The 27,438-nt window shown below is 39.4% G+C and overlaps 1 protein-coding gene across 4 annotated transcripts in view; it reads right to left on the bottom strand.

Moving 5' to 3' along the window:
- SYTL5 (synaptotagmin like 5) overlaps positions 1-16,106 on the bottom strand; it is a gene marked incomplete at both ends in the record, with an annotated part of 84,495 nt that extends 68,389 nt beyond the window's left edge. For all 4 annotated transcript variants that reach the window (XM_084259176.1, XM_084259178.1, XM_084259177.1 and 1 more), the window contains 2 exons: positions 3,356-3,565; positions 15,988-16,106. In XM_084259176.1, coding sequence (XP_084115302.1) covers positions 3,356-3,565; positions 15,988-16,106 — 329 coding nt within the window. The remainder of the gene's footprint in view (positions 1-3,355; positions 3,566-15,987) is intronic.
- Positions 16,107-27,438: the final 11,332 nt, after the last annotated feature.

The raw sequence follows: 27,438 nt of genomic DNA, 5'->3' as shown, positions 1-27,438 counted from the left end.
AAAAAGAGGGATTTCTATACATCAAATGGAGAAAATGAAGAGGCATGAGAATGAAGATGAAATGGCAAATAAAAGGGGGAGAAGAGATATGCAAAATAGTAACCAACATGGCCCACATGCAAAATAAAGAACACCTTCAAATTAGTCAGTAAAAGGCAATCCAGTAAAAAAAAAAAAAAAATAGGCATAAGACTAGAATTAGCACTTTGAAAAAAAAAATGGTGAATAAACATCCAGGTTTCCCCTGCCATCTAAAAGTAGAACGTTCCTATCTGGTATGATTTGACAGGTTATATTTTTGGATATGGGAATGCTATTACCATGAATTTATATGGAAATTTATTGAGCATCCTCAGACCCAAAAATAACCTACCCAATCATACCAAATAAGAACATTCTACTTTTGGATAGTGGAGGAATATGAAAATAATCCCCATTCACATTAGTAATAAAGAAAATGCAAATGAATCCACTGTACACTCAACAAAATTATTTTTTAAAAATGGTGGGTAAAAATGTGAAGTAATTGCAAATCTTCTGTATGCCTAGTGAGAAGGGAACTTAGCACACCTACTTTGGAAAACTGGAATTATCTACTGGAAGTGAACATGTGCAGTATATGTGTGGCCCAGTAATTTGACTCCCATGTACCTATCCAATAAAAAAAGACACCCACATGTGCACCAAGAGACATGCACAAGAATATTTACAATAACATTATTTGTAAGAGGTGAAAATTGAAACACCTTAAACATCCATCAATGGTAGAAGGTTATATAAATCCACATAAGCACACTATATGTATAATGTTTTATAATACAGAATGTGTTATAAAAGAGTTAAGATGAATATAGGTCACCATTACATGCAACAGAAATGGATCCATCTTATAAATATGTTATTCAAAAGAGTTATAAGCAAACAAATATTCACTCAATGATTCCATTTATATAAAGTATATAAAAGTCAAAATTAATCCATGGTGTTAACAAAATACTATTTATATTGGGAAAGAAAAGAGGGAGTAGTGATTAGGAGGAGTGAGAAATGTTTCTGGGGGTGGTTCTAGTGTTCCACTTCTTCACCTAATGACAGTTACACAGAAATTGGGATACTTTGCCAAGCAGTACACCCGTGCTTTTCAACTAGTGGTAATGTAGGGGACATATAGCAATGCTAGGAGGAATTTTTGGTGTCACTCCGGATGAGGGGGTGATACTAGCATCTAATGGGTAGAGATCACGGACGCTGCTAAACATAGCACAATGCATAGGTCAGACCCCCTGCTCCAATAAGAAAATCAAGTCACCCAAAATATCAATAACGCTGAAAGTGAGAAACCTCAATGTGCACTTACTATGTGTGCAACTACTCTCTAGTAAAAAAGAGAGAGAAGCCATGTGCATATGTGTGCACAATTACACAAGGATGCTACTCTTTCCAAGTTTTCTTATTTCTTTTAGTTTTTGCTTCTTGTTAAATTGATTTATTGCCTTCTAATGGTCACTAAGAGCTGAGTGGGACACATGTTCCTGCAAAATTGTAAGCACAGGAAACTAGGGTTGGGGAAATTCTGTTCATTTAGTTATTACTTCCTCAGTGACTCATTTTTTACGATACTGGAAGAACCATTATGGCCAAATCATGAAATGACAAATTAAGGGGAGCAAAACTGGAGAGCCCTTACTCGTTCTGAGACAAACTTTCTAAGAAGTGTTTTCTGTGTACAACAGACTTTCACATTACTTAACCAAATCGAAAACGTATCCTGTTGCTTCTAAGCAGATTATTGATTCTTTATAAGTATATGATAAAGTATGATATGATACTTTTATGAAAACATATCCTGTTCTCTCAAAGTGTATTCTTGATACTTTATAAGGATATGCTATTTTATCTGTATCAGTATATGGAGAAACATCCAAAATCAGTAATTTGATTTCATGGGAAAAATCAGAGGGTATCCAGAAGTATGTTTGCATCCTGACTTGCAGGTGACTGAACTCAGTTTAGAAAATACAGATACTGACAAAGGCTGTGCTGTGATCCATGTCAATTATCCCATCAATGTCCGTTCCCCCAGAGTTGACAAAGAGAGTTCCCTCTTTATGGGCAGTAAGCACTAAAGGAGATTTATTTTTGTGTGACAAAGAACTGAACATGGCTACTTAACAAAATCAAAGTAATGTACCCCAGGAAAGTAATAAAATGAATGCTTCATTTCTTTAGGACTGCTTAGCTCAATGCATTGTTGAAGTGATAAGAATTACTCAATTCAGGATCAGTTTTATGAAAAAGTATAGGAAAAGTAACACTAGTTAAATATTCTAAAAACCCAATATGGGAATCTGCAATAGAATGCAGGAGCTGACATTCAAAGAAGTTGGGAATGGAATGGAAAATCACGGACACTTACTACTAAACATGCACTTTTCCTAAGATAATCTCTTACTCCTATAAGAGGATGAAATATGAAGGGAAACCATGAATTCCAAACCAACCAAGTGATGCCAGCATCTGCGACATCAACCACAGCAGAAAAAGATGAACTTGAAGTTGCCTTGAGATGACATTACTAGAGATCTCCCAGGACAAAGGAGATAAAGGTAACTGGAGAGAGAGAAGACATACCTGTGGATCCAGGGAGAAATGTCTCAAAAGAATGGAGTTGGGCAGATCTCAGGAGTAGTAGAGACTGTGTCACGTTTCGACTCCAGTTTCACTGAACTTAGAGAACAAAGATCCATGACTAGCACCCGGGCCAGCAGAGTGAAGCTCACGGCCACTCTATTCCCGTGGACGAAACAGAGTGAGTGAGAAGATTGCCTCCCTTGGCTGTCTCTAATTTCTCAAGGAGGTTTGAAGGAAATTCAGCAATTACTCCAGATTTGCTCTTCAGCGGATCTGGAAAGCATGCTTCATATTTCATAGTCATCTTGCCAGCCACCCAAAATGTCTGAGGAGGTCTAAGGGAAACAGCCTGTGCCTTCTGAGAAGCCAACTGGGGATCTAAGAGAGGAAGCCCTGGGTGGTTTTGAAACTTAAAGAGAGACCTGGTTCTGTGAGAGTACTAAGTTTGCTCTATTTTGTAGTGTTTAAAAGTAGAAATACTGTTATCTCTCTCTCTCTCTCTCTCTCTCTCTCTCTCTCTCTCTCTCACACACACACACACACACACACACACACACACACAAGACCTGCCTAGGCATTGCTGAGCCTGTGGTGCTTGGGTGACACTTTTAACCTTTCTCTCTATCCCTACATTTAAAATATGCTTTCTCTCTGGCTTCCTCCGCTAGTCCAATCCCCTCAGTCATCAAAATCACAAAATTCACACCAGGGCAATGGAACTCACGCGACTTTGGCACACACTGTGCACTTCCAGCTGCCATCGAGGCCCGAGACCCGACACTCACTGCACACTCTGAGTGAGCAGGCCTGGCACGGGTCTCCCCGGTCAAAGATTAAGCCCAAGTGTTTCTGACAGTGAACACAGACTCTCCTGGTCTCCTGGTGGGTCTTCCCACTTCTACGTTTTGCTTCTAAGAGTTCATTTTTCAGCTTCCTGGAAGGAGAGGAGAAAAAAAATCACTATTTTGTCATGAGAGTGTGCTTACATTTCCCTTAACTTCTCCAGTATATCTTTGACACCATTACCTTGGAGCACAAGCCCAGGCCAGGAGCAGGTGTAATATTACATTCCTTACCTGTGTAGGTATACTTCACCAGCGTAGAGTTGAAAATCAAACTTGTTAACACTTTCCTTAAGTGATCTAAGAAGAATTTGCTAGGAAGACTTGGCCCACCACTCCAGATCGAAATGCTCTGCTTAGCGTCTGAGGGTTCCCAACAATTTCCATTGACCTGTGGGCTCTGCTGTCAGACATGTCTGTTTGAATCAAGTTCCCTCATGAATTAGTTGTCCAAACTTAGGCAATAAGTGACCCACTCCAGCTTAGTCTTTTCATTTCTAAACTGAGGGCAATAATGGTCTTATATGACAGTTTTTAAGATTAGATGTGATAATATATGTAAAGTTACCAGCATGGTACCTGGCACATAGGTACTAAATAAATGCTAGCTCCATATCCCTGCTTTTCCTGGCTGACCTGTGATCTGTAAAGATGTGTGGTTATATGATGTATGTATACAAAAATACACTGTAGAATTGGGTATTCAAAGTGGGGTCCTTGTTCTAGAAATAACAGCATCATCTAGGGGTTTGTTAGGAATGCTGGGTGTCGGGTCCCACATCAGACCTAGTAGAGTAGATTCTGCATTTTAACCATATCTCCAGGTGATTCAAGGATGAGCAGCACTGGTTTGGAAAATTTGTCCTCAAATTCTGCTATACAGTGGAAATACCTGGAAAGGCATTTCCCAAGTCTCCTCTCCACAGAGGCTAATGTAATCGGTTCAGGGTGTGGCCTACATAATATTTTTAAAACTTTCCTATTTAGTGTAATATACCGCCAAATTTGGATAGCACTACTCTGGAAGTAGAGTACTACTTCAACGAATGGCTTCAGTGCAGAAATTTAGTCCAGAGCCTGGCAGGTTTATTCTCTCTCCTTCCAGCCCAAAGTCTCTCCTACAACCAGTCAGGATGAGAGGCATCCTGGCTTGATCCCCCTCTTCATCTTCACTGGAGCCAGAGGGACAAGAGCAAGCGCTGTACATCATGTGTCTGGCTTTGTTCAACCCAGGTGTTATTTGGAACAGAAAGAATAACCCAGGCTCCTAGAGCAAAGTGGGTCCCAATGATCAACACAAGTTGTACTTGGTGAGCGTAGATGACAGCAAACTGAAGAAAGAAGGCCCAGGCTTCTACATGAAGTATTTCACTATAAACCTGCTTAAAATGAAGGTCTTCTGGAAGCCATCAGCACAACTTTCCATTCAATCAGGAAATACTTCCCCTAAATGCACAAAATCATGTTGGCGTATTATATTGGGGTTTACATTGATTAGTAAATGTCTGAAACTTGGGGGGCACAAAAAGAAAACCACAATTATATTATTTGGGGATTGCAATAGATTTCTGAATACCACAGACCAGAGGAGAAACAAAACACTGCCAATTCAAAATCTATAAAAATTCATGTAAGTGCAATAAAGAAACATAGTGATCAAAATGAGTGGAATAAAAATAGCAATCTCACACAGCACTCATATCTGAATAGGCTAGTGGACCAGAGAGTAACAAACTGAGAAAGTGGGGGTAATTCAGGATATTTTAGAGGTTATTTTCTTCTAGAAAAAAATTCTATGATCAGATACCTGATATTTTAACCACTTTGCAGTTCCTTAAAGTAGAGGGGGTAAGACCCCTGAGAGAAACTATGGCCATAAAGTCAAACATTTATGTTGCCTCTCCCCTTATGCTGTGCTGAACCGAATTTATTTAGCAATAGGGTTTCACTTAGTTCACATTTCTAGAATCTGAAAGGACTTGGACTTGGGGCTCAGTACATATAGGCCACCAGGAAGCAAGTATTTAGAGGTTCAAATATACTAGTTGGGGAATTCCTAGGGCAATTGGAGCTAACTGCCCCCCCAAACTCTGGGAGCTAGCTCTAGGACAAGTGGGATCAGCTGGGAAGAATTCCATAGGCTGCCACAAAATATTAAGTTTCCAGGTTTTTCAAATCTCTTTTATAAATTCACCTACTTCAGCCATATCTAGGATAATTCATATTAAGTGGACACAGCCATTTTCAGACACTAAAGAAGTGGAGGAGGGGCAATAGAAAGGTAATTCCTATCAGGAAAAAATTTGTCCAATTGAAGAATTAGTAGCAAATGGAAACACAGAGAGCTGGGCTGGTTTTACTGGCTTAATGTTTGTCTTCCCAAATCCTCTGTAATTTCCATGAAGGCAAGACTATACATTATTTATTTTGTTCAGCTTTGAATTTGCAGCACATAACCATCACCTACAACACAAGAGATCTCACTTCACGGAAAGAATAAAAGAAAGCTTATGTTAGGAAGTCACTTGGAGAGAGGAAGAGAAGGAAGAAGAAAGAATGAGTGAGTGAAAGCAAACAAAGCAAGGAGGGAGGGAGGCAGGCAGGCTCAGCCACGCTGCTTACTAGATGCCACTGGCCATTCCAGTTAACCCCTCTGGATCTCAGTTACTTCAACTTCAAAATGAAGATAATACTTTTCCTTTCTTCCTCCCAGGGTATTTATTTGAGATCCAGAGGCAATAAACTATGGTAGTACTTAGCTTTTTAAATTATAAAGGCCTTTATAATATGAAGCCATCATTATTAAAAAGAGAATGAGATGAGAAACAAAGGTACAATGTTGGACCTGTTAAGAATAAAGTACAATTAAAATGGGCTAAAATTCAGATCACATACACCGCAAAAAAAGTAACATAAGCCTGAGAAAATGACAGATTATTCTAGAACTTTTTTCTATCTTCCTTGTTCCTACACTTCTGTTCAGAAAGCAAATTTTGATTCTTGAAAACATTAAATGACTATTTTGTCTATTTGTGCTTGTCTGAAGAGCAGATTATAGGAGATGGATGAAAAAGTTTAGTACAGATAAATATGGCTAAAACCAACTTTCAAAACTGATGAAGACTACAGGGATGCAAGGAAAGAAAAAAAGCTTAAGACATTTTATTCCAGCTGACACCGGTTTTTCATCTGAGATAAATTCAGGACGCTCTTGCATTTTAAAATATCAGTGTCTTTTTGTTTCTTTAGATCTCCTTGTTGCTACAGATATATCCACATTACCATGTGAATTGATGACCCATATGTATTTGAAAGCTTAAAGGCTGAAGAGAGAAAAAAAATTTCAACTGTAATTGAATGATAGGATCTTTTTATTTCTATATTCTGATGACATCCTGAATTCATTATTTGCTATCCCATCATCAAAAATGTTCAATGCATTACTAAGATTGCTTGCTTTATCACTGTGCAGACACATTCCCTTCAAATCAGGAATTGCTTTAATTAAAATTCCTGTCACATTTGTGTAACATTATTTTTCTTTTGTTATCCTGTGTAGACCCAAATGCACTGAACACTATTTTGCACCAAATAAGAGGGATTTTAGAACAGAAGCAATAGGTATCAATTCACAAAGCATCTTTGATTCCTTGAAGCTTTTAAACAATCCCCAATCTCCTCTTGCTAAACCTCTAGGTCTAAGACAGATAATGAGCAAGGAAGGAGCATGTGGTGGCTTCAGATTACGGGAATCTGAAGTCAAGACAATCTGCATTCAAATCCTGGCAATGCCACTTATTTCTTTGGTGACTTTACGAAAATCAGTTAATCTGTGTCTCAGGACATAAAGACGTTTAACCTTTCTGTGTCAAAAACACCCCCTCTGGAAAACAAAAACCATAATAGTTACAACCTCATAGGGTTGTTGTGAGCTTCAAGACAGTACCTTTGTGAGCACTGAGTAATGAGTAAAGCACAGAAATTGGAGAAGAAACAATTCTGGTATGTGTCTCCAAATATGTCTGCCCTCATCTTTTCTATTAGTGGGATGTCTGGTGAGGCTCATGGCCATTCACAATAAAAGACTATATGCCCCAGTGTCCTTTCTGTTAGTTTTGTCATGAGACTCAATGTTAGCTAATATGTGATCAGAAATGACACAGGCAACCTCTAGGTTATGCCCCTAATAGACAGAGGTATGTATCTCTTTGTCTCAAATCCTCCTTCCTTCCAAGAGGCTGAGATGAGAACATAGAAAAGAACTACTGGATCAAAAGCTCAACTCTCAAGATGGCACCCAGACCCACACTATAATGGAACCATCTAATAGTATCACAAAGTTGCCAAACTACCCAGACCTTTCCATGAGAGAGTAATATATTCCCATCACATTTAAACTGTTAATATGTTCTCTGTCACTTCCAGTCAAACCTATTTCCCAACAAATACAATGAAAACTCAGTAAATATTAGCGCTCGTTATTATTGTCGACTTGCAGAGGTATTGCTCTCAGCCTGTGCTGTATACCTGCAAGCTTCAGCCTTGCCTAGGGATAGTTTCAGTCTCCTCTAAGAGAGCATGACCCTGGGGACTGCCAGAAAGTGCTGTCAACCCAGAAACAATGAGACAAGAATCACTGAAATAATATATGCGGGCAGAATAATGATACAGCAGCCTGATGTAGATGAGTTCACAGCCCGTAGCACTCCCAGCTTTCACTCACACCTCAACACTGGGGCTGTTGCACATCTGCCTAAGGAAAACCCAGGGGTGACCAGATCTCCTTTCTCAATGCTGAATATAAGAGTATTACTTTTTCATCTTGATGGAAGCTTGGGTGTGCAAAACCTATTATTTAAACCTAAACATCACAACAATTACCCTTAATAATGACAGGCACTCTGTTTTGCAAGCCATTAAAGTTTGGACGGCAACCTGTGAGAAAGGCATGTTTCCCATTATAGACAAGAAGGCTGAATCTCAGAGAGGAAACCTGAGTTGGGTCACTGGGCTAGTAAGCGCTGCATTCAGGATTCTGATGCAATATTTTATATTCCAAAATCTACACTCTTCCCCTACTCCAGGCTCCTCTCATTAGTGCTCAATCTCTTAAAATGTTTTTGTTCAGAAAGAACACTGTATTAAACAACTACTATTTCTTTCCTTGTGTAAAACCAGGTCTCATAAAACACAAAGGGTTCCTTCTGCCTGCCCTGCTTCTCCCACCAAGTGGCATCTGCCCAAGTGGCCTCCTACCATAAACTCTCCCACCACAAACACTCCCCAATGGAGCTTCTTCAACTAACATCACTCTGGTCCTAATAAACATTACAAAGCTTTTGATTAGTTTTCAAATCAAAAGCTATTAAAAATAAGAAAGACCCCTCTGAGAACTGGGGAGAAGTTTTCCTCTAGATAGAAAGCAATTTTAGAGACAATAACTAGGAACAGGTTTGAGAGAATACTTGTGTTGCTAAAGGGATCTTGTGAACAGTACCAGTTGAATGTGTTTAGAAATTGACTCGAGGAGAAAGAACATGGCGAAATCTTCGGGTGTGGGGATGACACCAAGCACGTCTTGCCAGGAGAAGACTTGGCTCGCAGGAATCTAGCTGGAGATCTCAAAAAGCATGCACCTATACAGGCAACTGATTATTAGCTATCGGTTTAAAATCATACCAGAAATTGATCTCTATGTAATTGCCAAACCAAGTCTTCCATCTGGGAATACCTTGAAATAACTGTCGTCCCAATTTCCTGGTCTGACAAGGAACAGGGATATTTTTTTTTACCAATCTGAAACCCAAAGGATACCTTTATCTTGAGTATTGGAAAGAGCAGAAATTTCTGTCACCAATATGGTAAATTACTCAGAAAAAGAGGAGGCAAAATAGAATCAATAGTACAGTAAGAAGTGGGAAAGCTGTGTTTCTTTTTATTAAGAAAAAAAGGATAAAATACTGGGCTTGTGAAGATTATTGCTATGACAATGCTAGGATAGAACTGACTTGATGGGAGGAAACTGGACATTTGCACACAAAAAAAGATCATTTAAAAAGAACATATTGTCCTTGAAAAATTCTTTAAAACTACTCCTGCTGCTAAACAGAGGCACATATATGGATTTTAGTTTCAACTTTTATGAACATAGGGCTGAAATTTATTCTTAAAATATCTCTAAATTGAATTTATATGAACTATTTTAAATGCAGCAATGGAGTCATATGCTTAGCAAAGACAAACTTAAGTTTTCCCATTTTACCTCTTTAGCTGATGTTTATGGGGACTCAAATTTTCATAGACAAAGACTGCTACAAAGACCACTTCCAGTAGTGTCCTGGTTATCAGTTCTAGTATATGATATAAGAAATGTCAAGTCACCATTTCTTTGAAATTCACCAAGGATGAGTATAAATGCTTTTCGTTCATGTGCTATTTCTTTCTTATGTGCTTCACGGAAAATCATCACTGGCAATTAATTTCTTTCAGATATATGCTGAACAACATATAATTCTGATTCATAAGATGCATGATCTTAACTGCATCCATTTTTTTCAGATTGCTGGTTTTCTCCCAATATACCTTCTACTGTTTTATACTAATAAAACTCTCAAGTGAGAGTTGGTTACATGCAAACTTGAATAAAGACTACATTCCCCAGTTCAATGCACAAGCCCCCTTGTAGCTAAGTATGGCCACGTGTAAGTTCTGGCCAACATCACATAAGCAAAGACATATGGGAAACTTCTCAGAAATGTCCTGAAGGCAAGGGGGCCTGCCTTTCTTTCTGCCCTTTGCTCTCCTCCCTGCAGACTGAAATGAGGATGGTATGGTAGGAGCTAGAGCAGCTATCTTGGACCACGAGGTGTGACTAAGTCTCTCTCCTTTATCAAACTAGAGATGGGCTCCTGTAAGCTCTCATTTCAATTATACCTTGTCCTTAGACCCTGTCATTCCTTAGCTTGCAGAGCCTAGATTTAGCAAGAATCCTGCTCAATAGTTTAGTGAGAATTTCCTACTCTTTGATACCTGATCACCCTAGACATCTGCTCAACTCCTCATCCCCTACCCTGGCCTGCCTTTGGCAAAAATCCTGTTTAGTCAATTTAGTAAGAATCCCCACCATCCATGTCTCTTCTAAGTAATTTTCCATTCAGTGACTCCTCATTCTACTTGTTGGTTATAATTCCCCAGGTGACTTGGCTGTATTTGGGGTTGTCCCATCTCTCCCCCCTATTGCCACAGTCTTTTGTTAATTTGGTTTTGTGTATATGTCTTGACAACTATCGCAATAGTCCTGGATAAATCTTCATTTTAGTGTCAGAATTTTTTTTTACTTTACAGGGATTAGCCCATGTTGATAGTGGCAGAACAAACAATCAGAAGCAGCCTAGGCCTCCAATGAGCTGAACTTACCCTGATTCTTATACCTATAGATCATATGGTGAATTTTACAGAAGCAGAGAATAATGCAAATCCTGGATTAAAAATACTATTGCAGATGGAGTCTGTTAAAGATGTAAATTATTTATATTTTACACAAAGAATTGATCAATTCAATCTGAGTCAACATGAAAGTAGAAACTTTGCACAATCCTATAAAATACAATTTTACTTTTGTTAATTTAGAAATTCATCTCCATCTCATAAATCTTGCATATAAGAGCTCGATGATTTTTTTTGCTGTATCTTAGAAATGAATTTGCCAAATGTATAACAAAAAAGAACTCATACAAATCAATACTAAAACAATACTAACATCCAATAGTAAATGAACAAAGGATGTGAAATCAAAAATTCAGAATCATGTAATCATGATTGGGAACCATGTGACAATACTTATAATCACATACGTACAAATTAACAGAGGATACTATCAAATTAGTAAAGATTTATAACTGGTGTTGGCAGTGGTACAGTGTAACAGCTGACACTTCTGGAAAACAATTTTTCAATTAAAAGAAAATATGAAGCACAAAATAAAAAAGAGGATGCAAATTTGCATATACAACGTAGTTTCAATTATGTAAAAATTATATGTACACACAGAAAGGCCACGAGAAGAAAAATCATGAGAAGTGGGAACTATCTCTAGGAAGAAAAGGGCTCCTAAGTGATTTTTAAAAGTTCATGGTATATATATTTTGGTATATATATTTTCTTATTTTTTAATCATGAGCTCATTACATTTTTTAAAGATTTACTTATTTATGCATAGAAGAACTGGGGTGTAGGCCATAACTGTGGGGTGTGAGAAGATTCACCAGAGACAGAGTGGGGAGCAGAACGGGCAGATCTACTGAAATATACTGCTGAGGGGAGCAGCAGGCGAGACAGGAGAGGTCTGCTGTGCCATATGTGGGTCAGCTCCCTGGCTGGGGATTGAATTCAGGCCATAGTGGTGACAGCGCTGAGCCTTAATCCCTCGGCCACCAGGGAGGTCCAAACTCACTACTTTTATATTAAGATTATCTGAAGGTAGACAGTGGTGCCCTTTATAGATCCTAGTGCATTACACAGTTTTAAAAACTTCAAAAATCTTCTTGTGCCAAAGTTTGAGACATTTGCATGAAATGTTCAGCAGCTCTGCTTAGTCTCCAATGAAATAATGATCAGAAAAATTATTAAATGCATGTTAGCCTAATCTCATTACAGATTTAAGTCAATTAAACCCTAACTGCTATTAATACAGGAATATTCATATATATATAGCCGATATGCCTGGAAACTGTAATGTTCTTTGTTCATGAACTTTTCACTTATATTTTTTTCCTTACAAATAAAGTACTCATTTCCCCCAAGAACATAGTTGGTATTTACTTAGATCTTCCTTTATGAACTGACCTACCTCTGTGGGGGGCTATGAGAGTGTGATTCCTTTTCATTCACTCTCCCAGCCCCAGCATCCTACTCCACAAAAATTCAGCCATGTTGTCAGTTACATGGGCTTTACAGTTCACTGTGTCTTCAACCTACAGTGAAAGGGAATGGTAGTTTTTTGGATATGAATGCAGATCAAAACCTGCTGCCTAGGGTATGTCCTCTGCTCCAATTCTGGTTAAAGACAATGCACCAGGAAGAGAAAGAGCAATAAAGGGGGATTTGGGGAAGAGTCCAAAATACAAGCACATGCACATAATATGCACATATATACATGTACATACACATACACCCACATACACATACCCAGATAAAAATCTTACCTATGCCTATGGTGACCATATTAATTCAAACACACAAAAAAAAGACCTGGAATTTTTATTTGGACAATTCAAAATTTGAAATTTCTCCAAATATAAAGTATTTGTGCCTTGCGGAGCCCAACAAGAATTACTTGGAGGCAAAATGAGATAGAATCAAAATTTAAATTAGTTCCCTATATATATGTGTGTGTGTGTGTGTATATATATAAATATATATATATAGAGAGAGAGAATATATATATATATATATATATATGAGAGAGAGAGAGAGAGAGAGAGAGAGATTAAAAAGGTCTTTCATGGTAAAACCCAAAAGACTTTTAATTCATTTAAGGCAAAGATGGGTTTTTAAAATTTTTTCTTTATGATTCATCAAGAGTTTGGATTCTATTAGAAGCCAGTATGTTCATGCTGGGACTTTCTGTTAATCCATTAAGAAGCTTGGTGGTAATTCCATTAGGATTAAAACAGAATGTTTACCAAACTAGAAGTTCACTCCTATAGTTCTCCTGGTGTTTTACAGGGTCAGAGAGTCTTTAGGCTTTTGAAAAGGTCAAACTAATTTTGTTCTTAATGGTAGTGATAATATTTGGAAAAACAAACAGCCCCACAGATCAAACATTTGTGCGGTAGTAACAGGATCATATTGGTTAGCACTTTCTGGATCCCCCTAACTTCTAGGCTGAATGCATAATTCTCCAAATTGCTTCAAATGTATTTGAACCAAATACTTAGCTTATCAGCAGGATTCCAAATAGCCTATTTGAATATACTTTCCCCTTCAGTTTCCCTCTTCTCTCCTCCCCTACGCCGCTCTAAAATAATGGAATTAACCACATAAAGACAAAGCCATGGGCAGTTTTCAGACTGGGGTCCACGGTCCCTAACGATACTAAGCTCCAACTTGCTTAGTGGCCCATGGCAGCTGAGCCAGGTGTGTGGAATAAAACCTGAGACTTGCATTTTGATTTTTAGTCAGCTTAAAAAAGGAGACCATCATAAGGAACGCTTACCAGGTTTTATAGTACAAGAGCAGTGCTTCTATGAATTCAGAGTAACTTTGGATAATGGTTTACAGCTTATACGTCAGAACTGTCAGTGAACAGGATGCTAAGAAATGCTTGTTTGTCCCATTTCTCAGACAGCTTTTAGGTATGGCTGTTGGTTTTCAACGGGGGTCGCAAAATGGGTGAATTTATTGCATAAGCAGAAGAGTATAGAAGAAAAAGAGCCAATATGGAATCAAAGACTCTCAGCTCTGATGCTTTTAACAGCTGGACTAATCAGTGAATCTCTTTCAGCTCTGTGCTGCAGCTATAGTACATTATAATAGCGCCATCCTCAGGGGGGAATCCAGCAATACATTCTCTGGAGGGAGGTAGGCATTGACTAGTTTATGGTGTCTTTTCTCCTGCCCACCCTCCTGCATGGTCAGAGAGAGCATTTCAAGTGCACAAGATTGGAGTGTGAGCTCTGGCACCAGATTCTGGGGCTACAAACTGTGGTATTTCCATTCACTAGCTGTGCAAACTTAGACAAGCTGTTGTACTTTGTATTTCAGTTTCCTCATCTGCAAAGGCAGATATTGATCATTCTTATACCATTAAGAAATGAATTTGTAGCCTGTTCCTTCAAATGTTGCAGAACTTTCTGGAATTTCTTGGTATTTTCTATACCTCCAGATTCATCATACTGTACTTAAGAACAGCAATGAAACATATTAAAGCTGTCCCAGCACGTCAGCTATTACAGGTTGGGTGAGACAAATTTGGAGATGGTAGAAGCCTGTGAAATCACCTAAGCTCCCAACAGAAGCCCAGATTCTAGCTCTCATAGCTGGTAATCTCTACTCCAACTCTATTTAATCCCTTGGATTATCTATGCCCTGCTTCTCCCTGAAGTACCTTATCAAGACTTCAGGTATATGCAGTTATTCCCAAGGCTGGAACCTACCAAATGCCTTCAATTCCAAAGGTCAGCAAACAATAGCCCTTGGGCAAAATCCAGTCCACTGCCTGTTTTTGTAAATGAAGTTTTATTGGAATATAGCAATACACATTTGTTTACAAGTTGATTATTGCTGCTTTCATACTACAATGGTGAGTGAAGTTAGCTGTAATGGAGAACAGATACCCTGTAGAGCTGAAAATATTTACTGACTGAAAACATTACCTTGACTGAAAATGTTTGCTGACCCCTGATCTACACCACAGATAAAGGCAGATGTGTGAAGGGAAATGTCTTCATGTTTATGGACCCAATGAACATTAAGATTACAAAGGCATTAAGATGACATGTTGGGGCCTCCCTGGTGGCACAGGCGATTGAGCACCGCACTGTGAAGCTGTCCGCAGCCTCTGCAGCACAGGTTCGATCCTGGCTGGCCAGTGAGAATCCCACACGTCACAGCAGACCTCTCCTGTCGCACCCACTGCTCCCCTCAGCTGTGTATTTCATCAGTCTGCCTGTTCTGTTCCCCGCTCTGTCTCTGGTGATCCTCTCACCCTCCCACGCATCTAGTCTGTACCCTGGTTCTTGAATAAAAATAAATAAATCTTTAAAAAAAAAAAAGACGACATGTTGGGACGGCTTTAATGTGTTTTATTGCTGTTCTTGAGAACAGTATGAAATACCAAGAAATTGCAGAAAGCCCTGCAACATTTGAAGGGTCAGGTTATTATCATTACAGGTTAATATTATTATATTAAGGTTATCACAGGCTCACCTCCATTATTCCACCAATAAGTGTATGGCACTCAGCCCTTAGTATGTGCTCAACAAATATTGATTACTCCTGAATCTTGGGGACTGTAGGATACTTTTGGCCACAGGCTAACAGAAAATCTGATTTGAATTGCTATAAATAACATGGAAATATATTGCTTAAAGACCAGAGGTGTGGCAGGTTCCAGTATATCAGGATGCTAACAATTCTCTGCCATTCTTTAGGCTCAGCTTCATTGTTGTACTCGCTTTTATCCTCAGCAGCAACCAGAATAATATGTTTCATTGCCCATGTCCAGTGGAAATGACAGCCTTTCAAAATTTGGACTATATATCTGAATGGGTCAACTTTGATCTCATGTCCACCTCCAGTTCAATGATAGTTGCCTGAGGAATCCCAGTCATGGGGTGATTGTTTTTAAAATTCCACTACCAAAGCTGAGCAAAACTGAGATTTGGGTAAGGAGACAGAAAAGAGAAATGTATGATCATCATTTGTCTCCAGAGTGATTACAGTACCCCCATTGTGATCTAAATTGTTTTAAACAGAAAATATTCAAGCAGGGCAGAAAAGATAAGGGTATTACCTTATTCTCTTGTCTTCCACTTTTTTCAAATATTCATCTCTCTTTAGGACTCCCAGGATCATTTCCTTCTCATGATCTAATAAAAACGACAGATTGATGAACTCTGCGTTCTTAGACATATTTCAGCAGCAGCTCTGCAGCGGTTGAGTCAGCAGACTAGTAGTTGTTGATCTTCCAGATGAACTGATATTCACAATTCTTAAGGTCCCCCAAACAACCTCGAGTCACTTAGTTGTTTGATGTCGTGACTGTTACAAGTCCCCTGAAGACTTGCTGATGGTTGCTAGGTGGTTTTCCAGGCTATACAGAAAACAAGCTCCACTGGGATTGCGTTCCAAGAAAGTCATTATTGTTTTAACCAAAAATGATCTCCAAAACCTTTGTTTGGTGTCTAATCAGGTGGCCATTAAGTTTCACTAAAGACGCTCAGGTCAATCCTTTAAACAGCTACAGAACAGGAATCAGATCTGCTGGGAGAGAATCCAGAAAACACTAAAAATGTGGAGAAAACAAAGAAGAATAAGTTAGCCTACAGCACTTGTAAGAGTATCTAATTTCTCATTTCTGAAATAGTGGTGCATGTAGCAAAAAAAAAAAAAAAACCAAAAAACAAAAACACCCAAGTGTTATTCCATAAACAGGCATTATTAAATACTGTATGTTTATTGCTGTGAAATTTTAGATTTCATTAATTCAACATTCTCTATGAAAATTCAGTTTCTTGCAATATAATTAACTTCAACTACCAGCTGGATTCCATTATCAGTCTGCAGCTGACCCACGGGGTGAGCAGTCTCACCATGTTGGCACTCTAAGTGCATCCACAACAGGAAGTGGTTCCCTTCGTGTCCCTCCCTCCCCACAACTAAGACCACTCATAACAAGCACAGCTGGCAAAGCAGATATGATGCAGCGTTCCGTATATTGGCCTCAATACACCTTACAAACATACTGCTGAATGAAAAAGGTTAAGTTACAGGATAATTCACGCAAAAATTACAGAATATATATGAAGGAAATAACCTGCCTGGCAATGATATATAATTTAGGAATACATACATTTATAGTATAAATATAAGGAAACTCACAGCAGATTCAGATAGAGAGGAGAGCATAGGAACTTAAATGATATTGAGCAATGGTTGATTTTCAAGATGGAGGTTTATATCTTATGATGTACACTATTGATTGGGAATTATTCTAGGTATGAATTACGTGTTGCAATATAGATGTTTGAAAACTACCCCCTTAAGAAGCCCTGCAGGCAATGCCCCTCATGCTAACTCTTGATCATTCTTTCATTGACTTCTTACTTGGATTCTCTCTGAATGTTCCCTTAACAATGATGACTCTTGGGCCTCCCCTGGTGGTGCAGGCAGTTAAGCGCAGCAATGTGAAGCTGTCTGCAGCCCCTGCAGCGCCAGTTTGATCCCAGCCTGCGGGCGAGGGTCCCACATGGCACGGCAGACATCTCCTGTCACGCCCGCTGCTCCCCTCAGCAGTGTATTTTGTCAGTCTGCCTGTTCTGTTCCCTGCTCTGTCTCTGGTGAATCCTCTCACCCTCCCACACATCTGGCCTGTACCCCTGTTCTTGTATAAATAAATAAATCTTAAAAAAAAATGATGACTCGGAGTGACCAACAGGTTTTGTGATTTGGGATCTCAGTCCATACACTGGCCCCCATTTTCCCCCCAGATCTATGAACTACAATTTACATGCAAGTTGTACCTGGTCGGTTTGGTTCTAGCAAGTGTTCCAAACTAAAATAGATACAGAATCCTTTTATTATTATCTGAAAGTAGAATACTCCTATTTGGTATGATTCAGTAGGTTATTTTGGGGATCTGGGAACACTCAAATTTTTCCCATATATTGGGCCTCCCCGGTGGTGCAGCGGTTGAGCACTGGGTTGCGAAGCTGCCCGCAGCCTCTGCAGCACCGGTTCGATCCCCAGCTGCTCCCCAGCCACCGGATGAGGGACCCGCATGGCGCGCAGACCTCTCCTGCTGCCCGCTGCTCCCCTCAGCAGTGTACTTCATCCATCTGCCTGTTCTGCTCTCTGCTCTGGCTCTGGTGAATTCTCTCACCCTCCCGCGCTTCTGACTGTACCCAGTGCTTGTATAAATAAATAAATCTTTAAAATTTTTTCCCATATAAATTGACGGTAACAGCCTTTCCAGACCCCAAAAAATAGCCTACCAATCACACCAAATAGAAACATTCTACTTAAGGAGAGTGGGGGAAGCTTGTATTTACTCAAAGGCTGCTTTGAGGCCTCTAAATATCCATAAGGTTAGGCTGACCTCAAAATCTCAGAAATATAATGGGAAAGGATCTTGTGAAGAGCCTCTCTAATTTCCCAAAGAACAAGAGTGAGGCTCCTCTTAGGAAATTGTCCTGGTCTGTGCAGATTCTCTAGATTTCATCCAGAGCTTTCCTCCACCTCCAAAGACCAGTAGAGGGATCAGAAAAAAACCCAAGATTGACATGAACAGGAAGCAACAAGGTTAAGAGCAAAAGGGACTCTTCAGAAAGGTTAGAGGTTTGCTTTTTCCATTACTGCCAACTGCAGTCTCCTCAGATAAAGAACACAACTGGTTTTTCCATTCCTCTTAGACTCATCTGGTTTTATGCTGGAACGGATAAAGCACCTGGTAACTCAGTGATGAATGTTATTACCGTCAGTTTCACTTAAGAAATATTTTATATTTGAAATGTCAGATTTAGAATGTTCTACGTGAATATTCTATAGGATTGTATTTAGAAATGATTCCAGTGATTGGAAGCTACAAAAATGCTTGACCTGAAGTTTATGGTTATCCTTCCTTGAGAGGGAAGGTGATAGAGAGAAGGTGATAGAGATGGGGAATGAAGGACTTAAGAGAAATAAAAACCTCCTGAAAACTGAAACAACAAAATCAACCCAAACTGGTTTTTCACACATCTGTGCCTGGACTCAGAGCTGATTTATTAACAACTGGCCAAGGAGATCAGAAGTAGCTAAAACTTTATCAAGAAAATCATGTTTCCCAAACTAAATGTCCAAAAACAGATGATTGGATCAAGAAGATATGGTGTATATATACACAATGGAATACTATTCAGCAATCAAAAAAAGATAAACTCATGCCATTCGCAGCAACGTGAATGGAGTTGAAAGGGATTATGCTCAGTGAAATAAGTCAGAAGGAAAGAGAAAAATGTCGGATGGTTTCATTCATAGGAGGGATATAAGGGAATCAATTAAGAGATCATGGGGAAAAAAGACAAAACTAACAGGCAACTATAAATTGGAGATATTCTACAGGGGAGAGGAAGGAAGAGGGACCAAAACATGGGAGGGAAGAGCACAGGACACTATAGTGACAGTTCACGGATGTCTCCGTGGTGGTAATTTTATGGGGATTACACCTGAGAGGAAAATAAACAACAATGTAAAAAATACATAAATTAAAAAAAAAGAAGAAAGAAAGAAAGAAAATCACATTTCCTCCAGAAGGCAGGACTGGACTGTGATGATCATTTAATAAGATGCAATGTAACTGATGATAATACAGTCCTCCCAGAGAAACACAGGGGGTGAGGGGTGGAGGGAAGAGGAGACTGTGAGCCTGGGCATAGACAAAGGAGTTCTAAGGAGCTAGATGCCCATGGTGCCCACGCAGACTCTGACCCAAGAAGAAGCACTTGGGTTTCAAAGGAAATCAACCTATTTATTCCCTGTAGCAAGAGCCCCATGTGCTGGCAACATTTTCTGCCATCAAGCCCTCAAATCCCACAACTAATTCCTCTAATTCAAGCTTTACTTTCTCTGGGACACTTCTGATTTTAAGTTGGTTTCTCCTAGAATGCTCTGTTTGTCTAGTGGATGTCCCACTTTTGGCCAAGCGACCATGTGCTTTGTTGAGTTTGAACCTAGGTCCAGTCTGCTCTGTATAGGCCAACTAAGTCCAATTTCAGAATGAATTCACCTAAGTATGAATCTTTTTTATTGCCCCCTTTCATGGGTCATTCAGACCCCTCCTGGAGAACTCCTTCCCCAGTACACACTTTAATCAAGTGAAAAAAAATAACTAAAAAAACTATGAATGCATTTTCACTAGGGTTGATTATCATGTTTTCAGTCAAATACGCCTGGTAAACACTAGCCAGAATAGGAGGAAGAAATTCATGTTTATTTCATTCTCCTATAACTTCACTTGAGCAGATCTTTCTCCTTAAACCTTTCATATGGGAACTTCCCCCTCTGTCCAGCAGCTTTGCCAAACTAAGCCAAACCACTCAAAATGATGACAAGAAGGTCTGTCTGTCCTCCCGCCGCCTTTCAGCCTTTCAGCCTTTCAGCCTTCGACAGGTGATAAACCCTGTTGAGCAGCACCATAGATGTGATAACCAAAGAAATTCCCACAGCATCAACAGAGCTCTAAGTTTTTCAAAAAAGCATCTGTTTTGAAAAACACACTTAAAAATTATAGAGGTTGGTATTTTAGTCAAAGAAAAGGGCATGTCTGAATACATCTCATTACAGGGTAACAGAAACATGGCTTTAAAAGCAGAATGTTTCTGGAAGTGCTCTTAGGATGAAATTAATAAAAATAAAATTAATTTCCTGTTTGCCTGCTAGATGGATTTTCAGCATTCGGAGGGATGTTCGAGATGCTTGCAATACAAGTTGAACAGCATATGCAGATGCACTTGGGAGTGCATTGCAGTACATCTGGGGAAGTGTAAACTGACTCCCCTGTGCTGTAAACTAGTGTGACCTCTAAAATAAAAATATTAATTTTTTAAAAACAATCTACATAACTGGGGGCCTCCCTGGTGGCACAGCATTAAAGTGTGAGTGCTATCAAGCTATCGCCAGCCACTATAGCACAAGTTCGATGCCTAGCCCAGGAGCTGACCCACATGGCGCAGCAGACCTCTCCTGTCTCACCCACTGCTCCCCTCAGCAGTGTATTTCAGTCAGTCTGCCTGTTCTGCTCCCCACTCTGTCTCTGGTGAATCCTCATCCCCGCACCTCTGGGCTACACCCAAGCTCTTGATGAATAAATAAATAAGACAATAACTCCTTTAAAAATTATAAAAAAAGAATCTACATGGCCGTTAAAGAGAGACAAATGCTGTGAGGAGAGAACTAAATGGAACTTTCACTATGAACCCCAAGCTGAAAGACTCAAGGGCAGATGCTATGGAATTGCATTTCTTTTCAATACAGCAGTTTCTTCTCACATGCACAACTAACTCTGTGTGGCACATTCCAAGGAGTTATACAGTTGTTGATATTTAAAGGAATTTCACAGTGGTATTAATCCCCTGAGCAATAAAAGGAAGGCTGACCAGCAATACCAATAGTCTTATAGTGACCCTTCAAGAACAGTGTTCTTAGAATGTTCCACATTAATGACTGCTAACATTTACATAACTCAACTGGTCACATGATTCCCCTCACAAAGTAACTTCTAATATCCCTACTTCATAGTTGAGAAAACTGAGGCATATAGAAGTTAAGTAACTTGCCCAAAGTCACCCAGTTAGTAACTCAGAGCAGTGTGGTTTTATAGACCCTGCTACTCACCATTTCATGAAACGACAGCATACCACAAGAAGTTATTAAATAGTTTAAAGTTCTAGAGTCCAACAAAAATTTTAATATGTTGAAAACTTCTTAGAGTCTTTATTGCTTTCATATTCATCATGAATTTTCATAGAACCCTCTTTGAAACAACAACATAGTTTTTTATCTTGGCATAATGTATTTTTGACATTTTTTTAAAGATTTATTTATTTATGCATACAAGAGCTGGGGTACAGGCCAGAGGTGTGTGGGGGGGGAGTGTGAGAAGATTCACCAGAGACAGAGTGGGGAACAGAACAGGCAGACTGAAATACACTGCTGAGGGGAGCAGTGGGCGAGTCAGGAGAGGCCTGCTGTGCCATGTGGGCTGCTCCCTGGCCGGCCAAGGGATCGAACTCGTGCTGCAGTGGCTGGGGATAGCTTCACAGGTTGCATCTTAACCCCATGCACCACCAGGGAGGCCAGTATTTTTGACATTTTAAAAGAGAAGACTATTTCTATCTTTAAAAAAATTGGTTAGGAGAAACCTAAATAAGTTCAAAGGAGTAAGGTTTGAAAGGAAAATTAGAAAAATTACTTATATTATATTTGGAATTTCCCTAAATGTTTTTTAATTACCAAGAACCTATAAAATTCTATAGTGCCAAAAAAGTTTCACATAGTAGACCACACATAAATTTAAAATATTTGTATAAGAGAAGCCACTGCTGGTAAGAAGGAAAGAAACAAGAGATAAGCTGGGAGAAGAAGATTGATCCATACAAAGCAGGAAAGGGGTTAATATCTAGAAAATATAATTTAAAAATTACAAGAAAATGAACCAAGAAAATAAGGGGCAAAAAAAAAAAATAACAGGTAATCCACAGTATTGGCAATTCATCACAAACATGAAAAGATGCTCACTTAGCTCACTGCTAATACGAATGCAAATTACAACAAGGAGACAATTTTTTAGCTTTCTATTGTATTATGAAAATGTAACAATAAAAAACCAAACCTCCATCTCATTTAGTGCTTGGTGAGGGTGTGTGTAAATGCACTGGCAGGGTGGGAAAGCCCACCCTTGAGATTTTTCCATTAGTCTCTTTCTTGTATATGTGTCCTGTGAGCAGAGGCACTAAGTGGCATTATGTCCTGGACAATCCTTCTAAGGACCCCTGTAGAGTGGCCAGCCATGAAAGCCTTATATCTCTCTCAGGAATGGAGGACAGATTTGCTTATCATTTGTTTAATAAAGCAAAAGTCTCCCTCCAGGGCAGGGAGCAAATTTACTTATATTATAGCTCATTGCAAAACCTTGCAGTTCCCTAAATTCAGGTTTCCTCGGTTATTAGGCTAATCCACTACAGACAAACTTTCCACCTGGGCACTTGGGTGTAAACGGAACCAAAGCAAACAGAATGTACATGGCCCTTGCGAGGCTGTGAGTGATAAAGGTCATTGTACCTGACCAAGGAGTAGCATAACTTCAATCACCGTAAGCCTGTGACAGGACGACTTGTCAGTTTGAAAGTAGGGTAAAACACAAATGCAAAGTCTTTACAGTTCAATCTTTGAAACTGGACAAAGGGTATAAAATTTCAGTTATGCAAGATGAATAAACCCTATATCTACTCTATAGTATGGTGCTTATTCTTAATAACATTGTGTTGTATACTTAAGCATCTGCTAAGTGTCCTAATCACACATTCATGCATTCATGCATGCATTCATTCATTCATTCATTTATTCACAAATAAAAGTGCATGGGAGGAAACTTTTGGAGGTGATCATATGTTATTAGATTGTGATGGATTATGCATTATGATGATGGCTTCACAGGTGCATACTTATCTCTAAGTTCATTAAGCTATATACACAAGCCGAGTTACCTGTTATCTGTTGCTCAGTTACCAACCACCCACAAATTTAGTACAAAAAATAAACAAAACCTTATCATTATCTTTTACAGTTTTATGGGTTGGCTACGCTTAACTAGGAGGCACTCATCTGTGTCTCTTATGAGGCTTCAGTCAGATGGTAGGGGCAGCTGAAGCCACCTGAAGTCTGGATTAGCTGGAATGTTCAGGATGACAAACATACATGTGGCAGTTAATGTCAGCTGTTGGCTTGGAGCGCAGCTGGGGCTGTTGACCACAACACCTACCTGTGTTTTCCTGCATGGTGGCCTCAGGGTAGTTAGGCATTTTATGCAGCAGCTCTCTTCTGTCAGAGGAAGCAATGCAGGAGGCCCAAGCAGAAGCTTCAAGGCATCTTAAGATTTAACCTTTGAAAGTATCAGAGTGCTACTTCTGCCACGTTTTCTTTCTCATAAATCACCAAAGTCTTCTCAGATTAAAAAGGTGAATTATATTCCAAAGAAATAGGAATAGTGAGGAATCTGTGAGCTCTTTAATTTTCCATATCTCACCTCCTAATGTATACTACGTGTAAGATTGTGGTGACCAGGAAGTCTGCATATTAGAGGTCATGCATTTTTCCAGTTCTTGATGGGAATGGAGAAATTGTATGTGTGCCACGATTCCCTATTTGTTGTTACTAGGTCAGTACAAGTGGAGACACACTTATCTATAGAAAGAGAAGCAAGAAGGGTTTGGAATACTCAACCATTAAGAGTTAAGAATGTGAGTTACTATTTTACACACAGAGATGCATGAATCAGTGAAATGGCTGCATACTGAAGAGAAATGAAAATGATTTGAGACACCTCAGTAAATGAACAGTTTGAGGGTAATGGTGAGGATTTGTAGAAAACTGATTCCATGAGTTCCAGGCATTCATGAAAGGCTAATAGAGCAGGAGAAGACAATGTTCTCAAGGCACAGACTGGAGAGTAAAAGTCAAGCTACGGACTTTTGGATAGTAGAGAGTCATAAACTTTTCTGAGGGATAGTTGATACCTTAGACAGTCAATAAGAAGGAAAGATGATCTTGAAAAAGTATACCTAGGGCCTCCCCTGGTGGCACAGTGGTTGAGCGCTGGGCTGCGAAGCTGCCCGCAGCCTCTACAGCGCTGGCTCGATCCCCAGCTGCCGGCGAGGGTCCCACCTGGCGTGACAGACCTCTCCTGCCGCGCCCACTGCTCCCCTCAGCAGTGTACTTCGGTCCTTCTGCCTGTTCTGCTCCCCGTTCTGGCTCTGGTGAATCCTCTCACCCTCCCGCGCTTCTGACTGTGCCCAGTGCTTGTATAAATAAATAAATAAATCTTTAAAAAAAAGAATGAAAAAGTATACCTATTTTCCAATAGACAAAGGGAAGCAATTTTAGGGATTCATAAGCTAGAGTCCGCAGTGCAAGCACTGCTAACACAAAGTCCTCAGAACCAAAGCCTGGCTCTGTGTCTTTTCTCAGAGTCAGTGTTGAAATGTGGAACTTTGAAGGTGATAGAATTAAAACTCCCCCCCTAAAGAAAAATACGGACACATTACCCTACATTTTTGCATTGCCATTTATTTGGCTATAAAACAGGAATATCTACTTCCTTGGCTTGTTGTGAATATTAAAATAAGTTAATGTATACAAAATTCACAGTATCTAGCGCAAAGCAGATGTTGAACATATTTTAGACCATGCCATCCTTTCTGTTCTTACATGGAAATTAAGCAGTATGTCATTAAAATTAGTCAAAACCATACCTCCATTCCCATAGATTCACAAAACACCCAGAGTTTTATTTTCTCTCACTTCATAGACTCTATTAAAAATTTATAAATCTCTTAAAATTTGCAGGCAAACCACAGTTCTGAGGCATACAGCAGGGGGAGAATATGGAGAGGGGTCAAAATAGGGGCAGGAAGAGCACAATGGACTACGGTGATATTTCATGGGTGATGTGGTGGTGGGAGATTCATGGGGCTACACTTGAGGGGAGAAATCAAATACTGTCCAAAAATGAACAACGATGTAAGAAAATTAAAAAGTTTAATAAGAAAAAGAACTTGCAAATGTCTTAGGAATTGCTTAGAAGTTCCACAATTTTTATTACTAGGATTTTTAATAATACTAAGATTATTTTACATATGATGACATGCTGGAAGGCTTATAATATGAAGGTAAGTGAAACTATCAGGATATAAAGCTACTTACACAGTATGATTTCAATTGTATTCAAGGAAATACATACATATCTAAATATTATAGCAGAAAAAAATTTGAAGAAAATAGGTCAAAACATTAAATCCATCTCTGGGTAGTATTATTACACCTGCATTTTAATTTCTTATTCATCACTGTATTTCCAGGTTTCTACAGTGAACACATATCACTTATATAATCAGTAAAGAAAAATACAGCAAATGTCATTGCTGTCAAAATATATTCTCTTGATGTAAGCTCAGATTCAGATACTGTGGGACGCAACACATCTATCCACTTACAATCATGCTTCATTACTAAACAGGAAAAATCATCAGTAGTAGAGTCAGATAGCCTGGAGGTCAAAATATCTATTTTTAAATGTAATGTTTAATTCGTTAAGGTATTGTCAGTCTGGAAAAGAATAAAATCAAAGGACAGATAAGATGGATGGGCTACAGAGCATACATACAGAGCATGTGATAAACATGCAAAAAAACATATGTCAGAAACTGTGCTGGACCTAGGGGACACAGAGGAAGAAAGTATGGGTATGTCTCAAGGAGCATGTCTTTAATCTAGTGGAGAAAGACAAACACAAAAAAATAATACAACCTTATAAATGCCAATTTGGCTTTGAGGACACAAAGAAAGTAACTAGAAAGAGGACAGCAGTCCTTCTAGGATGTGAAGAATGTGAAAATGTCACAAGAATACATGATTAATACAAGGAATGGTGAATAATCCCAGGGCTGGGGTCTGGGGTAGGGGGAAGAAGGGTGCTAGCTAGGAAGGAATGTGATATCCAAATAAGCATCTGGAGTTTATTGAGGGTTTCTCAAGCTCTGTCTTTGGAAATGGTTTCTTAGGAAACACCACAAGGGAGGTTAAGTGGCCAAGCCCGTGGTGCCGAGCTCTGCTTCAAACAGAGCAGTTTTGCTTTTATCTGTTCTCTAAGTTGGATTTCCTGGCAGGATTTTATCTGATGAAAGAGTTCCATGACCTTCAAAAGTCTGAAAACTGCTCCCTTGCCATAAAATTGTTGAATGCTTTTAAGCCAAGGGATGGCACAGTCAGGTTTCTGTGTTTGGAGGCTTGAACACTTGATGATGCAAGGAAGAGAGGGCAGAGGCTACAGAGACTATGAGGTGGCTCCTGCAGGAGTAGTTAGGCACTGAAACAGTGGTAGTAGGAAAGGAATCAAGGGACATTTTTTCAATATTTGGGAATAATCTCTGTAAGATCCAGGTAACGACTAGATGTGGGTGGTAAGGAAGAGAGGAAAGTGACTCAGTCTTCCAGCCCAGGGAATGGCAAAGGTTCATAATCATCTACAGAGCTTGTTCAAAAATAGATTCTGGATGGGGCATCTCCAGAGATTCTGATTCAACAGGATTGGGGTTGTTGATGTTAATACAATTCACAAGGACAGGAAACATAAGGCAAAAAAAGTTGAAAGGTAAACAATAATTGAAATCCAGGTATACTGAGGTCCAAGTGCATAGGCATCAATAGAGAACTGTCCAGAGGGGGCATTTGGAAGATGGAACTCAACTTTATCAGAGAAGCCTACACTAGAGACATTTAATTGGGTGTGACTGCAGTGGCTGAACCCACGCAAGTGAGAACGCACAGGGAGGAAAACTGAGGGCCAGGGCTAGGACCATGAAGAACAATTTTTAAAAGAAGGAACAAAGGTATAAATGAAGTGATGAAGGAGAGACTGAGGATAATGAACAGAGTGGGTGAAGCAGTTGAGTCTGATGAACTATGAGTCAAGCATATCACTAAGGGCCTA

Source organism: Talpa europaea (assembly GCF_964194135.1).
Source record: "Talpa europaea genome assembly, chromosome: X".
NCBI lineage: Eukaryota > Metazoa > Chordata > Mammalia > Eulipotyphla > Talpidae > Talpa > Talpa europaea.
The sequence above is the reverse complement of the archived record's forward strand: the minus strand, read 5'-3'. Positions and strand labels throughout refer to the sequence as shown.